An 18,224-nucleotide genomic window follows, 5' to 3' on the forward strand; every position below is an offset into this window, starting at 1 on the left:
AGGCATGTAAATATTAGTCTTAATATGGTTGATAAATTGCTTAATGTGTTTGATTGATGAAAAGGGAAATGATAGTTGAATGTGCATAATATATATCTCTTATAACTTGTTGTGAATTGTATTTTACTATAGAAGACATATATGTATGTTAAGGCTAGTAATTGAGTGGTTATTTGGTACCATTTGGTATGCTTTGGTAAGGTAACCAAATGTCATGTATTGATGCTAATGTGCCTATAATTTAGTTGGGTATTTTGGACAAATAGAGTGCATGATTGAACATGTTTATATATTTTCATTTGAGGTGCCTAAGGGCATATTGGTTGTATGAATTTATACCATATGTAAATGACTTGTTTATGCTTTATTTGGATGCCTTGATATGGCTTGTAAGTATGTGCAATGTTGTATATAGGTACATTCCAAATTGGGTGAGAAAAATGGTTTGTTAAATGGCCTATTTTCGTCCACACAGGCAGAGACACGGGCGTGTCTCTCAACCGTATGTGACACACAGCCAGGCGACACGATCGTGTGTCCCCTATAGCTTTCAAATGGTTGCAAGTCAGGCTGTTACACGGCCTAGCACACGGCTTGGAACACGAGCGTGTAGGGTTATTTCAAAGCGTACACAGCCTAGCACACGGGCGTGTGGCTTGGCTGTGTGGCCCAAGTCAGTGAATTACACGGTTACAAACATAGGCTCAAACATGGTCGTATGTCCCCATTTCAAATTCTCACATGGCCTGAGACACAGCCTAGCCACACGGCCGTGTGACCCTTGCAGTGATGAAAATTTTCAATATTTTTCAAAAAATTCTCTGAGTTTCCGATATAGTCCCGACTTGTTTCTAATGCATATTTTGGGCCTCGAGGGCTTGTATATGGGACAATATGAATGATTTTGATTTGTTTTTGATATGTTTATTGCTATGATATGAAATGTTTGAAATTTTTTCTGATTGATTTGTAAACTCCGATAATGTTCCGTAACCTTGTTCCGGCAACAGATTCGGGTTAGGGGTGTTACATACACAGATCGCCAACACACCAAATGACTCATAGAGTTGAACATATCGCAAAAAGTTAAGCATATAACTAACACTCTCCATCACACCAACATGTCCCGTTGAATAGAGCTTAGCTCGCATTCTCTTATCTCACCAACATGTCCCAGGGCTTTAATGCCCAAATCACATAACACATATAGGTGAGTACTCACAATCCTATGGCAAGCCAACTATATCCAATGGTCTCAAAGTTCACAATACCAAAATATCCATTATTAAACACATATATTACTTACAGATTATCAGCTCACTATCACTGTATATTTGCATCATTAGCACAATATTATCACTGTCACTTAGCATGTATGACATGCTTACATATACACTTTCCCAACAGTAATCATGGACACATAACATATGTAATAGCATCTCATCTTTATCTACATTTCACAATAACACAAACACATATTTCACAAGTTAAACATGAGTATGAGAAAACTTACACTCAGAATTTAGAATAGGGGTTTAGGCTACAACTAAATTTTCAATTAACATATTGAATTGTGTCTACAAGCAGCGATTCCAAACACTGACCAATTACGCTTTCGTCGAAATGCCAAAAGCTCAAACTAGCCTTTCCTTAACTCGTAAAAGGTCCTAATGAATCTGAAGCTTCAACATAATAAACCAACAACAACATAATCATCAATTAGCTAAGGACTCAACTCAAGTAGTCAAAAACATAAGTCTAAGCTATGTTCTCATGTAACCGAAACCTTTGACATAGCAAACTTGAATTCCAAATATCTCGGTCTCTACTTAGTCTTTTTGTCTATAACGAATTCTATTAATCTATTTAATCACCTACGACTAATTCTCAACCTTTAAACTACACAAAACTACTCAATTCATTCTATCAAAATTTTAGACATGTTTATGATAATTTTCTCGAAAATTTATTAAACCCTTAGGAATCCTTAACAAAATTTTAAACTCAGTTTATAAACCTTCTAAGCATTGAAATCATGTTTGTACTCAAAAATCTGAAATCCACCATTAACGATCAACTTTTTTGCTTTTAATCAAAACATGCGATTCAATGGCTAAAACTCTATTTCAAACACTAAATAACACTAAAAAATAATGGAAAGACAAACGATTACCTTCGATGGAAGAAAAATGAACTTTTAACACAAATCCGAGAAAACTCACATGTGAGGAAGATGAAATCAATGAGATTTTTGGGGTGTTTTCTTGAAATATGATGAAGATTAATGACTTGGGTAATGATAGGAATCAAAAGGATGAAGATTTAACAAAGAAAATTGAAGGTGAGAGATTGGGAGAGAAAGGGACGGCATAAACAAGCAAAGGAGAAGAGTTAACGTGAAATCTGTATTAACGTGAAATCTGTAGGTGGGGGATGATTCTAGGTTGTATTTTTAAAATTCAGTAAAACTACAACATAAACACTCACAACTTCGACCCTTGTTACAAATCAGTCTTTTTTTCTAAAATTGAAGGTTTCTAAAATTCTTTTCCAAAAATTAAATTAATTTTCTAAAAGTCATAGTCGAAAACATTTACCGTTTACCATGTCACCAAATTCCGAATACTCTAAAGCTAAAATCCCTAAAATATCCCTCAAACTCCTAGGCCCTATTTTGTGGTGTTACATCTTGAGATATGGCACGTAAGCCTCGAGACTTGCATGGTTTTAAACCCAATTTTTACTCCAGGGGTCCAAAGTCTTGAGACTTGCACCTAAGTCTTGAGACTTACAAACATCGAACCTAAAAAGTTATAGTGTTGCACTTAAGTCTCGAGACTTACAGCCTCTGCACCTACAGACCTTCATTTTTTGCCGTTGCAGGTTCCTAAGACCTAGATTTATGGTTTGGGCAAGTTTCAAACCCTTAGGAATGATTCGAATTGATTTCAATTTTGTTCTAAACTCTTAAGTGACTTCAAACATGTTTTAATGGTTTTATTTAATGGTTTAAAGTATAAAATTCTTAATTATTCTTAAGCTTTTCTTTATGCGTAAGTTTCGATGCATCTCTTATCCATATCAGGCATTGGAACTGGTAAGGGTATTATAATTGCTCTCCGGATGAACTTTTTCTTCCCCTGCTTATTTTTAAATTTTGTTTTTCATTTGGAATTTTCAATTTTTTTTTCAAGGAGAATAAAAGAGAGATCGGATTGTGACGAGGAATGATATTTCGTTGAGTTGTTCATATGCTTGCTCGAGGTAATGATATGTATTGGAAGTGGAAGTTAATTAAAGACAACAAACTTGGGTTAGAAAGCACTGTTAAATTAGTTACATTATGAGAAGAAAATAATTGGAGAGAAAAACTGTAGTGGTAAACTACTTATTCCATCCATGTAATTACGATAATTCCGTAGAAAAATTATGGGAGGTTCAATTGCCTGTGTGTGTAAAAAATTGCACTGATTTACCGTAGAAGAGTTTGGATGATCACGCGTACATTGAGGGATATATTAGTAATCTAAATTCTCAAGGTGGAAATTGATTATATGACGTGTTATGTTGGTATTGGTTCAAAGCCACACAATTTCAAATTTAGGGCTTTTGCGTAGTTTAGATGAAGACTATATTCAAAACATGCATGTTTTTTTAGGTTAAAATCTGTTATAATTTAGTTCATATAATTTTATATTTAGGAATTTAGTCTTTTATTTTTAGATATTAAAATTTAAGTCCACTGTTAATATTATTAAAATTATTTTATTAAATTCAAGTTCATTGCAACGGATCTTTTTAGTTATATGATTATTTTTATTTATTTTAAATTATCACACCTACAAATTAAACCAATAAAAACTTAATAGTGTTGATAATTAGACCTGAATTTTGAAATCTAAAAATAAAATGACTAAATTCTTAAAAATAAAAGTGTTAAGAACAAAATTCTAAATTTGTGAAAAGTGACTATATTTTTAAAAAGATAGTAAATGTTAAAAATTGAATTTTATATTTTAAAATTCCTAAATATAAAATAAATTTCTCTCAATTAATTAGGACTGCTTTGCATGAGAGATTCGAATTAGGGGTAATGGGAAAATTTTATGGGTTAAGTAATAATGGGTAAGAAAGTTCCTCGGATTCGCATTTGAGTGGACCTGCTTGCAATGGGCATGCAGAGTCAGTTGTGGACGACAGCTTTCATTTTTCCCCAGGCAATTGTTGGTTGAGGCTGAGTAAATTGCATTAATGCCTGCAAATTTAGTCAGCCAGCTTCCATTGGATTGGAAGCGCCCATCCTGGTTTTATTCTTTCTTTCTTTATTATTCATTTCTTGGGGTCGGGAGGTGGTAATAAAGTATGTGTTTGATTCATCACCTAGGAACATTCCATAAACTATGTACAGACACAAATGCCATTGCTTTATGTACAAAATTAGCATTATCCTTAATTAATTACTAGTTGGTTTCACTACAATTTGAATCTTCAACAGTTGTTCATATTTTCATTAATTTGCTCATATCTTTCATGCTACTTTACTAATATAACATTTAATTCATGAAATGGATTTTGGTTTTTTGCATTTAAGGTATTATTTTATGATTTAATCACTTTCATTTCCATTTATGGAAACAATTTTCCTTCTTGGATGCCAACAACTCCAGCACCACCATATATAGGTAACCTATTCTGATGTATGCCGTTAAAAGGATTTTTTGTTTTGGTCATATTTACTCGTAAGTTGTAATCCCTAAAACCTGCTTTCCTTTTTCTTTTTTTTCCTTTTTCCTTTTTCCTTTCTCTTTCTTTCATGATAGTAATAGGTTAAATCTATTCAATTAGTAAATTCATTTCTTTCATCGCTGTAAATCTAAAAGCTAAATTATTGAAATTGATAGGTATTATATCTGCACTTCATAAATTTACCTTACGCAGCATTAGTTTTGTGGGACCATCATTGGACTAAAGTCATCTCACAAATTAAAATTACCTATAAAATTAAGACTTTGCAAGCGCAAGACTCGTCAAGCCCTTAACCTCACGAGCTAAGAGTACTTGTAAGGTTAAACTTTACAAACACAATACACGTTGAGCCCTCAACCTCACAAGCTCATGACATCGCAAGCATATACCATGGGGACTACACTCTTAATATATATAGAATACATGTCATCCATATATCACATGTATTCGTTGTTCTAACATGACATCTCATACTTACAAGTAAAGGATATCAATAGGTTAGCTGAGCTTCAAAAAGTATGAAACTAATACTAGAATAACATGTGGCATCTCGAGAAGGATTGATGGCACCACTTTATAAGACCATCAAGGACCAAGGAATAGGAATCTCTCTTTTCGATCTCTCTCTACACTCTCACTCTGAAGTATATATCTTTCTTCCCCTCTAGTGCTCTTGTCTTCCAAGAAAACCATACTTTAATTATTCATAACCACCTATGACTCTCCACCAAAGAGGTGAACTATTGAAAACTATCATAATCCCAATCTTGTATCAATAATAAAAATTTAAAATATTAGGAATACAAAATATTTGCACAATTATTTTTTTTAGGATTTTTAACAAAAAATTGACTTTTTCATTATATTTTGATTATTTTTGTAAATATTTTTTGTAATTTATGACCTCTCATTTTTTTATAAAATTTTATGACTTTTAATTATTTTTATTTTTTGAAATATTTCAAGATAATTGAACTATTTGATTCAACCGATACGGTGGTGGATTTTATTTTTTCCCAATCATGCTTTTTTTTTTTTTCATATTCTTTGCTTTGCTTTGGCAGGGAAAAGAAGAGCAAAAATGAATGTTGAAGTATTTTATAGAAAATATTATTGTATACCCTTGTCTTCCCTCCGCTGTTTCGCAGCTTTTTAACGAAGAAAACTACATTGTCTGATGTTAGCAAAAGAAAAAGGGGAAAATATTGCAGACTTGGGAGGCACTTTGTAGCACGTTTGGGAGAATCTAACATAAGCTTTCCTAAACAATACATAACAAAAGTAAAGCGATAAAGTATTGGCTTATCGCAGAATATAACTATATTACTTATAAATTTCTTTTTCTTGATTGATAGTTGAAAATTTTTAAAATAATCAAAATTTTAAAATAATAATTTTTATTATAAGTATATATATCAATAATTTTATACAACTTTTTTTAAAAAAAATAAATAGCTTGAACTACAACCTTGAAAAAAACTCTTAAAATGATAATAAACCTGATCATGGATTGGGTTCAGGCCAAGTTAATGCAAAATTTTAGGTCTATCTTTTAGGCTCGGGCCTAGCTCAACTTGAAAAATGGGCCTAAAATTCTGCTTAAACTCGGCCTAGATTAAAAATATGAAACCCGAGCCTATCCCGGTCTGTCCATATTAATTTTTTAAATAAAAACCTATTTAAAAAAATATAATACATCATATGCACTAAAATCATTAAAATAAATGTTTCCCAACAAATTGAAAATATATTAAAAAACTCTTTATACTTAAATAACATTAAGATAGTTGCAAACTAGCAAGAAAATATATCTAAAATAGTAGCAAAATTAACAATAAAATTACTAGAGTTATGCAATATCCAAACAATAACAACAAAATAGTAATAATGTAATAGTCAAACGATAACAAAACAATAGCGAAATGGTAGCAAAACAACTTATTCGAGCCGGGCCGAGCCAAGAAAATCCTACTTGAGGCCCGACCCATTTAGAAAACAAGCCTTATTTTTTGTCCAAACTCATTTCTCGACCTTATATTTTTTCTCAAACCCTTTCACTTTTCGAGCGGGCCTTCGGACCTGGACAGATAGCTCGGCCATGATCAAGTTTAATGATAAATAGTTAAGTTGAGAAATTTGAGATTAGTTGGGTGTAAGTTTAATTCCTTTGTTGATATTAATTTTATATAGTTTTTTTTTGTTTGTTTTTGTTTTGCTAATAAGGTCTTAATAGTGTTTCCAAAAGTTGAGGCTTTGAGACTTTGAGTGCCCAAGTTTGAGTCACATTATACTCAAATAATATGTTTGGGTTCTCTCCCATATTATTTTGGGTTTAAGTCCCACAATGTGTGGGTCATATCTAGATATGTTATAGTTTTCATTTTGTTGTGCTTTGTATTAAGTTTATTCTAATTCTAGTTTATCAAACATATATTATTTATTATTTGCACTAGTAAAACCCTTAACTATATATATGTAAAATTTTGTTTTAACCCACAAATTAGTACCTAAACTATAACATTTTTCCCCATCTTGATAACTTTTTTTATCATAAGTGATATCTAAACTATTTTTTCCAAGTTGGTACCTCCGTTAGTCAAACTTTTAAGTTTATTTGAAAAAAATTAACCCACAAATTAATACTCAAACTATACTATTTTTTCTAGTTGGTTCCTAAACTTTTTTTTGTCAAAAGTAATACTTGAGTCATTCTTACATTACCCATTTTACACCAAAATGTTATATTTATTAAAAATTTCCATCCAATACGTGATTACCATGTCATGTAAACTTTAAAAGATATTTTATAAATTCTTTTATTTTACTTTTTCTTTTACGTTATTTCTTACTCTCTATTTTTTTCTTTTTTTCTTCCTTTATAATGTCTTACAAAATCAAGAATGCTCAAAATTCACCCTCTCAAGGTTGAGATGCGGTTAAGTTGTTTTCAAACTTCACTTTTTCTTGTTCAACCTAATATGATCAAGAAAGTTTTTTCTTCGATCAAAACAGTGTTTTTAGAATCGGACTAGTCGAGGTATCAATCCAAAGATAGAGGTTGTATCGATTGACCTACGAACTGATATAGATCGATTAAGACAAGTTAAAAAATCGGTTGAGCATGTTTCCTCTATGCTTTTTAAAAAATAATTTTTTTATTTTAATAAATTTTTATTAATTTATTTCATCGAACCACACAAATCAGGAACTAGTAGCCTAACTAGGTCAACCATTGATCTGGTTCTGAAAACCTTGATCAAAACCATAAGCCTTAAATGCTCACACTCATAGAAGAAACCCAAAATAAGATGAAGAAGAAAGAACAAATTAAGGGTCTAACTCCAAAAACACTTTTGGAAGAAAAACTATGCAGAACAAGCTGCTTTTGGCTAAAATTTTTAGCTTTTCAGAATGCTTTTCGAAAGCACTTTTGAAAAGGAGAAGCTAAAAATTTTAGCTTTTCCTCTCCCAAAAGCACTTTTGGTGCTTAATTACTTTTTCACCCCTCCAATAACATAGTACTTTCTTTCTTTTTTCTTGGTATTTAATTACAAATGTGTTATCATTAATTAAAAATAAAAAATATTTTTAAAATACTAATTAAAAATATTTAATGGTTATATTTAAATATTTAAAATATAGTTTATATATTCTAATTAAATTTTATAAATAATTAATATTTATTTCTTAAAATATTTAAAATTTATATTTCATATATTAAAATATTAACAATAAGTTATAATAATTTTTTATATTCTTACTAAAATATAATAATATTAACTAATTTAAATATTATTTAAATGCATATTTGTTACTTGATAATAACATGTCTAAAATGGACATTTTATTTCTCAAAAGCACTTTTTGACAGCAATGCTAAACACTCAGGGCACGTTTGGTTCGCTGTAATGGAATAGAGCTGTAATTGAATAGAGTTGTAATGGAATAGAGCTGTAATAAGTAATTCAATTGTTTAGTTGAATGGAATAGAATAGAGCTGTAATAGTATTCTTATGTTTGGTTGAATGGAATGATGTTGTAATAGCATAAGGAAAAAAACTAAAATGACTAGAATACCCTTAGCAAAATTTTTGTAGGTAGATGATTATTGTTATTGTTATTAAATTTTAATAAGATTATTATTAAAAATAATTTAATAAAATAATATATAATTTAATAAAATTCTTAATATAATTATTATTATATGAATTAAAAATAATAATATATAATACTATAAAAATAATATATAATCTACTTTAATTTCTTATTAATAAAATTTGAAACATTGAACTCATCCTCTTCTTCAACATCAAAACCGCACAATTTATAACAATAATCCAAATTGATTTCAAATTTTTTGGCATTTAAACCATTCCCTCTTACTAAACCTGATTTCACCACGAATTCATCAAACTCTTTGTTTCATCTGGGGCAAATTATGGGGCAAATTATAGGTTTAATTTTCATCCTTTTTCTCTTCAATTTTGAGGAGGAATCTCACATATTTTTTTCTTCAATTTTATTATGAAGAAAATTTAATAAATAAATTTGATGAATTTTATTAGATTTGGAAAATGGTGCTTTAAACAATTAAATGATACACTTTTAGACTCCACAAATAGAGTCAAAAGATTGACAAGTGTTCTATAAAAGTATAATAATATATTAACCTAGTAAGATTAAAAAAGAAAAAATGTGAAATTGTTTTCTGGTACAATCTAAATAGAATTGAAGAAGTAATAAAAGGGAAATGTTACAGGCTAAATTAACCAAAATGGTAAAGATTAAGGGCTGTATCTATGGTTATACAATAATATAGGGATTGTGCTTAAAATTTACACCATAAGTTAATGTGGGAAATGCATAGAGTCAGGCATGTTTGAGATAATATCCAAAATCTTGTCCCTATAAAATTGGGTGATGATGTTACTAACCATGCTGGCTTTTAGAGACCCGAGTGCTAATACCTATCAAAATTCACTCAGTCCCATATACATATATATAACACACTCCATCTAATCCAATTTTACCTCATATACAAACACTTTTGTCCCTCAAGTCTCTACAGTCTCTTTTTTACTTGCGTCCTTTGGATCGCTGCTTCCGAGTTGTTTTCAAACCACTCAAACCTTTTTTTATTGGCTTCATATCACCATTGCTTAATTGGTAGTCAAATGTTTTAACATTCGAAACAATTAAATGAACTATGGTCTCACTTTTCGGGACTAATACGATTTTCCTCTCCACCACCGCATTCTGCCCGCATTTCAAATCATCCTTTTCCATCAGAGACTAGAAGCACCAGGAACAATATATTTTAGCAGAACAGGGAATATATCATGGCACGACCAGAAAAAAACAATGGAAAAATTTGAGTTTTAACTCAATTGGTTCATGCAATTACCTTTAAAAATTGATATATTTGCTTCCTGTGTTCAGTCAATGGAGTTTTAGGATCATCAGAAGTATTCTTGGTTTTGTTATCAACAACTGCTAGGATCTATCTTGCAAATTGATTTGGTTAAAGTATTTCACCCACTGTTTCCCCTACTAACATTGCTGGTAATGACATTCTCCTCCATTCACCTGCATCAAAAAGGTTGGATAAATCTAATTATTTGCCATCTTAGCTTGCTCAACGAATTTGAACTTTGAAAAAGATCATTTCATCAAAAATTAGCTTATAAAGGAAAGCTAATCTAATTGGGTTTAGGGTATATATGTATCTAACCACACTCAAGTGCAAAAGAGTACAAGAGGTAGACAAATATGGCATTCTAAAAGCTACCTTGTAGTGGATATTTATATAGGAAATTCAAAATGAATGATAAATTCAAGAAACAATGCTCAATAGAGGGAAACTAGGCCACAAAATTTAAAAATATAAAGAAAATAAGAAGGATATACCTCCTGTAGTGGCTGGAAACTTCCCAATGGTGATTTCCTTGGAGTAGAGTTCTTCATCCTTCAAATTGAAAGCCACCTAATTTAGTATGCAAAAAGAAAAAAGATTGAACCTTTTGGCACAGTTGAAGACAAACCAAAATTTGATCTTACCTCAAGGACTCTTGCTTGCATCTGAGACTAGTCCTCATATAACCTTTAGTACTTCTTGGACTTAAACTCACCCCTGATATAATCTTAGACCCTCCTGCAACTGTTAACTGCAACTCTTGCAATCTTACCATACATTTCTCCACCTTCAAAATCCCAATAATAATTAAAAAAGCAAAAACCCCATAAGTAAAAAAAAAAAACACTTTTTTTCTCATTATTTAATTAGAAAATGAAGTGCCCAAAGTTACAATATCGGGGAGGATTCGTTAACATATACGTTAAATACACAGAGATTCATTTTCTAAAATAAGATTTTGTGTTTTTAAACCATAACATACATCGCGCATTGACTTGATGCTCGGATTCTGCTCTTGAAATTCCTTACAAAAATCCACCCTTGAGTATAAGAAAATGAAAAAATCTGTTAGTTTAATGCCTCTCACAGGACATTCAATTTCTGCAACAAAACTAGCAGGCAAAATCCTTTGATTTAAGAACCAAAGCTCATTTTCCAGAACACACAAACACATACATATATATATGTATTATATGTATATATATTGCATATACATTTTCTCCATTACAGGCAAGGAAACACAATCCATTTGCAAGCCTAAAAAACCAACTCAAAATTTTGCATAAAAAGGGCAGTCAAGAAATAAGCAGATAGATTTTAGCTCTTATACGACAAGGGCATACGAATAAAAGCATGAAATTTCCAGGCAGGGGAATGTTATAATCAACAAAATGTTAACCAATACTATGAACAAAAAATGATTCATAAGCAATACTCACAATAAGTAAAAGAAAGCAGTGGGGGGTTTCTTAGGCATTTTAGCTTCGATTTTTGTTTTCTTCTTCAGCTTCGATTTGGGTCTTGACTTCGACTTGGGTCTCTTTTTTCTCTCCCTAACAACACTCTCTTCAGTTTTCTTCTTCATTTTCTCACTTGATTTTACCCTTAACGCCGTTTGACTAACAATTTTTTTTCAAGCAAAAGTGTCTATTGTTAACCCCAAAAATTCCTTACAAGCAAAACAAACTAAGAAAGCCATAATTTATTCTGCAAAAAATACTATAAAGCAAAGGGGTAAGAGAGAAATACTGATTGGAGGCCATTAATGGGTTCTTAGCTGAAGTAACGGAGGTTGAAGATGAATGATCAATTTTCAAATTTGAAGCTTTCTTCACCATTTTTTTTTCTCCTTTCTATTTCTAAGACAGGTAGGAGATGGAGACAAAGACCCAGTGTTGGATGGCTCTCACCAGTGAAGCAGTTGCCACCACAACTCGATTGTTTCCGGTGGGAAGGAGCTAGGATTTAGACTTCCGGGCGAGGGTCAGTGCCGAATTGCTAACGTATTGCTCTCAGAGGAAATGGGAAGAAGAATGAGAAAGAGGAAAGCTTCAGATGTGAGAAAGAAAGGGTAATCAGAGGAAATTTTTCACCCACCCATTCGTTGAATAGATATTCCCAACCCAGACCACCGAATTGTAAACGTCACTTTTGCCCTGAATAAACCCGTTTGGAACAGGGCTGTAATAACTCATTACAGCGAAATAGGCATGGGCCACCACCCACCGAATTGGTGGGGAATGCATTTCTATTCCCCCAACTAAACATGCTGTCAAATTTTAAATTAAATTTTTTATAAGTATTACTAAACTAGCCCTAAGTAAAAATAATTTTTTTATCCTTTTTGTCATATGACAATTTTTAATTAGTTATCTTTTTAAATAGATTTAATAGTTTGACCAACGGTTGAACTAACAAAGGTATCAACTTGGGAATAAAAGTAGTTTAGATACCATTTTTTTGGGAAAATGAAGTATGTGTGCCAATACTAAAGAAAAATTAGAGAATTAGATTGCTTTGTCAAATATTAGTGAAACAGATCATTTTTGGAGAGAGAAGGAAAAAACGACTCTTGTAGGGTACATTTTCAATTGACGTGGCAAGAGAGAGGGTGAAAGCGCGCGCTTTCACCCTCTCTTTTATAACACCCCATACTCGACCCGATTATCGGGTCTAAGCTGTAAGATACCACATCCATTTCCAGAGCAACTACAATTCAATTTACCCTTTTATATATGCTATTAACAATATTATCCATTCTCAATATGATTTTCCATCATTGTTGAGTCTTATACAAGCTAACAGAAGCTCTTTTGTTAACTCAAGGTCGAATTAAGACCAAACTGTAAAGTTTATAAAATATTGGGCTGACGTCGCGACGAAACTATCTAACGACTTTTCATCATGACGACAAGGACTCAACATCGCGATGTGACCTTATGTTTCCAAATGGTGCCTAATCAAAACATTCTTCGAATTCAATATGAATACCAAATCAACTAATTCAACATTCTAATTATTTCCATATGCTAAATTTCATCTTGTTGCATCAATACTACTTATATATAACACATTTAACATATGATATTTTCATCATTTCATCCATCTAACCATTTTAATTGGTAATTCATCATATGTTCTATTCTAATTCACTACCATTCATATATATTCATAATTCAATTAACATTGCTATTCAAACTTTCGATTTTACCAATTATAACACAAAATCAACTCAAACCTAGGTACATGCCATATATTAAAACAAAAAGGACTATACATGTAACATCCCTTACTCGGTCTGATCGCCAGACCCAAGCTACAAGATGCTACAATAGTTAACAAAACAATTCACATGCATTTCTGACTTTAACATTTAATGCTTCAACAAAATAACTCATAATACATGTTTAGCACAACTTACAAAAAATTCAGAGTCTCAATTGATCTCAATTGAGCTTATAAAAGCTCTTATGTTAGCCCAAGTGCAATTAATGACCAAATTACAAACTTTTAAACAACTAGGGAAAAATCATAAAATAGGGTCACACGGTCATGTATTCAAACTGTGTTTCAAACTAAAGTCGTGTGTACATAAATGTAATTTTTTTGCAAGCATTCACACGGCCTTGTAGTTAGGCCGTGTGAGAGACTGAGACAATGCTTAACTAAAACCACCCTACTCATACAGAGCATACGATTCTGTCGCTTGCCTATGCATGACACACGATTGTGTGTTAGCCCGTGTGTGTAAAAAATATGTCTTTTCAATCGAGTTATCTAACTCAAACTTTTACTTAGCCTTATACATACAACAATCGATTCATACATGTAACAATCAAAATAGGTCTAATAAGAGGTTTTTAATCTTAAACCAAAAGATCAAACACGTTTTATGGATCAATTTTGAGAAATTCAAATTTGATCAAGAACATGGATGATTTTTCTGAAAAATTATAAAACGGATTAAATGATGAAATTAGCACTTAGAATACATGTTACTGGACTAGGAATAAAGATTAGAAGTGGTTTGAGGTGCTGAAAAGGGAGTTTAGTTGAGGAATTCCATATTTCGACTTAGTTGTGCAACATCGGTAAGGTTGTTTAGAGCAATGATTTAGATTTGTGTACTTTATCAAATTCCTTGTTTCTTGCTTCTATTATTAGTTTGTAATGCATACTTTGTCTCTGTTAAAGCTCTACATAAAGAGGAGGAATGTGAAAATCAGAGTTGAAGCTTAAACTTGCTAGTTTGCACACATTTTTGCTTAAAGAGCTAAGTGTGGAGGTGAGTGATATTAAGGGTAATTTGGTAAATTGGCCTAATTATGTGTTAAATTAAAGGTTTAATTGGTGTTATTAATAACTTAATTATATATTGGATGGTTGAATTTAAAAAAATAGGTTTTATTTTATAAAAGAGCAAAATAGTAATTGCTTTGGTAAGTTGTGTATTATGCTTTTAGCATGATTAAATTGTATGCAATAAATTTATATTTGGAGCATGAATTGTTGATATATTGAACACTTGATAAAGGTGTTTTAATTGGTATATGAATATTGGGAAAAGGATATTTTTATGCTTAATTTTATTGATGTTAAAATTGCTAAGCAACATGCTTTTACTTACATTTTAACATCCTAAATTAAGTGATTAAATAACAAATTTTATGCCTTGTATGTATGATTATATTAGAAAAATTGCATAGTGGATCCATTGGATATAGTTGGCATGTCATAGGATTTATGAGTACTCACCATTGTTTGTGATATTGTGAGCATATGGCTCTTGGTGGACTGATTTCTTTAGAGTAGATAAGGGAGTGTTGAGCTTGAGTCTCCACTCATTGGGTTATCTGAGGCGTTATAAAGGAGCATGTGGCTTCGGCTGGCTCAATTCGGAGGACTTTATTTGATTTGTGGGAGTTTGGAGATCCGTTTATCCAATGTATGATCACACGTTTACTTATTGCCATGGATGTATTATGCCAATATAATTGAATGTTTGTGTTAAAAGATGATTTTACATGCCATGAAAAATTTGATTCTTAATTCTTGAAATAGCATGTGATGTTATGGTGAAATGTTAACATGTTGCGACTGAAAATTTAATACTTAATTGCATTGATTTATGCATGATTGGGTGAAAATTACTTGAAGTTTTTACTATCATTCACTGAGCTTTTTAAGCTCACACACTCACATTTTGTGTAAATAATTTCTGAGCGTAAGGAGTCAAGAAGTGAGTGTAAAGGCGATCCAAGAATAAGGCTCGGTAGTGGCTTAAGAAATTTATTTTAGAGACTATACAGAGGCATTGTGATGCTTTTGGGACTAGTGTTATTTTTCTTGTAATGGACATTGGGCATTAAATTTTGGACTTTAATTTTGGTAATTTTATAATTGTTTTAATACATGATTTTATGTCTAATAGATGTTTGATTTATGGTATGTTGATAAGTGTTCATACAGTGGTTGATAGCATGGTGTATGAAGTATGTATTTTATACTAACAATATTTAATTGAAGCTTACCATGAAGTGGATTGCTTGTGACTAAGGTATGTAGCTTGTGTGAATTAGTTGGTGTTTGCTAAGCGTGTAATTGGGTGTTAAATTTTGATTAATTGTTGCATGTTTATTGTAAATAAATTAAATTGGAGATGTGTAGATGTTTATGGTAATTAATTATAGCTATTTCAAGTTTAATGGGTAAGTAAAATATGTAAAATTTGGTAATTAGAACAAATTTTTTACAAAAAAGGTGTAGTGGTTTGCAGACGGACGTGTGGGTTTTTGGGGGTTTGATTTTTAATTTTTGTAATCTAGTATTCTAATTTGCTTAATTTATAATTTAGTCATAAAACTTGATTAGATTAATTGAAGCCTTTAGTGATAGGAAAACTTGGTATTATTTTAGGATTAGACTTGTAAATGTCAATATTTGGTAGAAACACTCTTAATCTTTTTTAATTTGGAAAATGTACTAAAAGTTTATAAAGTTACTATCTAGCCCCTAATAATAAAACTTGAATTCGACACAGTAAATGTACTCGAATTAAGCTAAAAATTTTAGGGCTTGCATAATTTGACTAAAAGAAGGTTGGTAACTATTCAGAAATAAATTCAGGATAGTTTAACCTTAGGTGGTAAAATGACCAAAATACCATTTGGTTTAAATACTTAAAAAAAAGTTTAAAAATGGTTCACAAGTTGCTTTTGCATCAATAAATGATAGTTAATTAGTCATAAATGAGGTGTTATAAGGTTGGGGTATGCCTCGGGTGGTCGTTAGTTAGAGAGTCACTTCAGTGACTAATGTAACATTTCGAATTCGAGTCAGTCCGTCCCGGTCAGATTTGGGGTGTCACAGAGTTGATATCAGATATTACGTTGCGTCAAAAGCCAAAAGGTTGACCGAAATCGAGTCGAATACAAAAAAAATATGAATATTTGGGAGAAGATAGACCAACCGAGATTATGCAGTTATTGTAGGAACTCTGGGCATAGTAAGACAACATGTCCACATTTGGGGGCAACATTGAGGTGAGAACAGAATTAATAGAATTATTTATTTATCGATAAACATACAAAAAACAAACAAACAATATATTCATTTTTTGATAATATGTAAATAAGTAAATTATTGATATAGAAATACAATATAAACATTTTTTTTCATTTTTAGGGTAAATTGTAAATAAGTAGATTATTGATGTAAAAACAAAATAGAATACAATATAATTTTTTTTTCATTTTTTTTTTTGGTAAATTGTGAATCAAGATATTATTGATGTAAAAATTCAATACAATATACAATACAATTTGTTCATTTTTTTTATAAACATACAAAAAAATAAACAAACAATTTTTAAGAAAATGTGAATAAGTAGATTATGGATGGAAAATTTCAATACAATAAAAATTAAAAGTCAGCAAAATAAATAATTATGTACATGAAACAAATTTAAAATAAAAAAAAATCATCCCCATCATCGGCCTAAATGTGTACCACAACCTGGTGGGTTTCAGTTACGAGGATTTCATTGTGGTTGCGGTTCCGGCTTATCGTTTTCATCTTCATCTTCATCTTCACCTCCGTCTCCATCTCCACCTCCACCTCCACCTCCACCTCCACCTCCACCTCCATCTTGATCTTCATCTCCAACATTGTCTTCATTTTCATCTTGTCGTTCCATGGTAAACTGTATTTGCATCTTAGGTTCCAATTGTATATCATCGATTGTATTAATAAATGGTTGCAAAGATGACCTACCTTTGAAAAATAGTGATTCTGGGGGTGTTTGCAACACTATCGGCAAAAAGTATATGGTGTCAAATAACCTGGTTGTGCATAAAATTTTGGAATTGTCGGCGATGGCAGATACATTGGTGTTGTTGACGATAGTGGCGTGTAATATGCTCCTACGGATATAGGTTGTCAAAAAAATATTCCTAGAGAAGGTGTTTATGAATGGTATGATAGTGCATAATGTGGTGCTTGTGTGAAAAAACATGGGATTAGTAAAAGCACCAGAAAAATATGAACCATACTGAATAGGATGTGGTGCACCCATCAGTATAGAATTTGGGGTTGGAGTTGATGATGATGAACTCGACACATGTACTCCCAATCGCGACCCCACATAAGGTCGTGTTGGCCTTCTATGACAAATTTGTCTACTCATTTCCTCCTTCGGCAACAGATAAGGCTTACCGTGAAGTCTAAACCATGTCATGTAATCCAAAGATGTAACACCCCTTACCTGAGACTGTTTCCGGAATCGAGTACGAGATGTCATCCAATTTAACTTACCAATTCGGAGCATAAAAATTTGCTTTTAAAATTAAATTCACTGTTCACAGCAAAACTGTCTACCTGTATAACTGTCACTAATTTAATTATAACTCGAGCTACGAGAATCAAAATTTAAATCCGTAAATTTTCCCTGAAACTAGACTCATATTACTACTGACCATAAAATTTTCAGAATTTTTGACTTGGCCAATTAGTACAGTTTATTCATTAAAGTATCCCCTGTTTCACAGCTCGACAGATCTGACCTCTT

The 18,224-nt window shown here is 31.6% G+C and overlaps 1 protein-coding gene across 2 annotated transcripts; it reads right to left on the reverse strand.

Annotated features, from left to right (window-relative positions):
- Positions 1–9,447: 9,447 nt before the first annotated feature.
- Positions 9,448–12,318, reverse strand: LOC105791237 (high mobility group B protein 1). Of its 2 annotated transcripts, XR_001132859.2 has the most exons (6): positions 11,599–12,318; positions 11,142–11,199; positions 10,804–10,946; positions 10,654–10,711; positions 10,151–10,332; positions 9,448–10,038 (listed from the first exon to the last, which is right to left on the reverse strand). XR_001132859.2 is itself a non-coding variant. In XM_012619223.2 (5 exons), exons 1-5 carry the CDS (start codon positions 11,742–11,744, stop codon positions 10,297–10,299), a joined length of 441 nt encoding a protein of 146 aa, XP_012474677.1. In that variant the 5' UTR covers positions 11,745–12,318; the 3' UTR covers positions 9,448–10,296. The 2 variants fall into 2 exon arrangements, 1 of the variants encoding a protein (XP_012474677.1); XM_012619223.2 differs by having other exon boundaries at positions 9,448–10,332.
- Between the last annotated feature and the right edge of the window lie 5,906 nt (positions 12,319–18,224).

The sequence above is a fragment of the Gossypium raimondii genome, chromosome 8 (genome assembly GCF_025698545.1).
Source record: "Gossypium raimondii isolate GPD5lz chromosome 8, ASM2569854v1, whole genome shotgun sequence".
In the NCBI taxonomy this organism is placed as follows: domain Eukaryota; kingdom Viridiplantae; phylum Streptophyta; class Magnoliopsida; order Malvales; family Malvaceae; genus Gossypium; species Gossypium raimondii.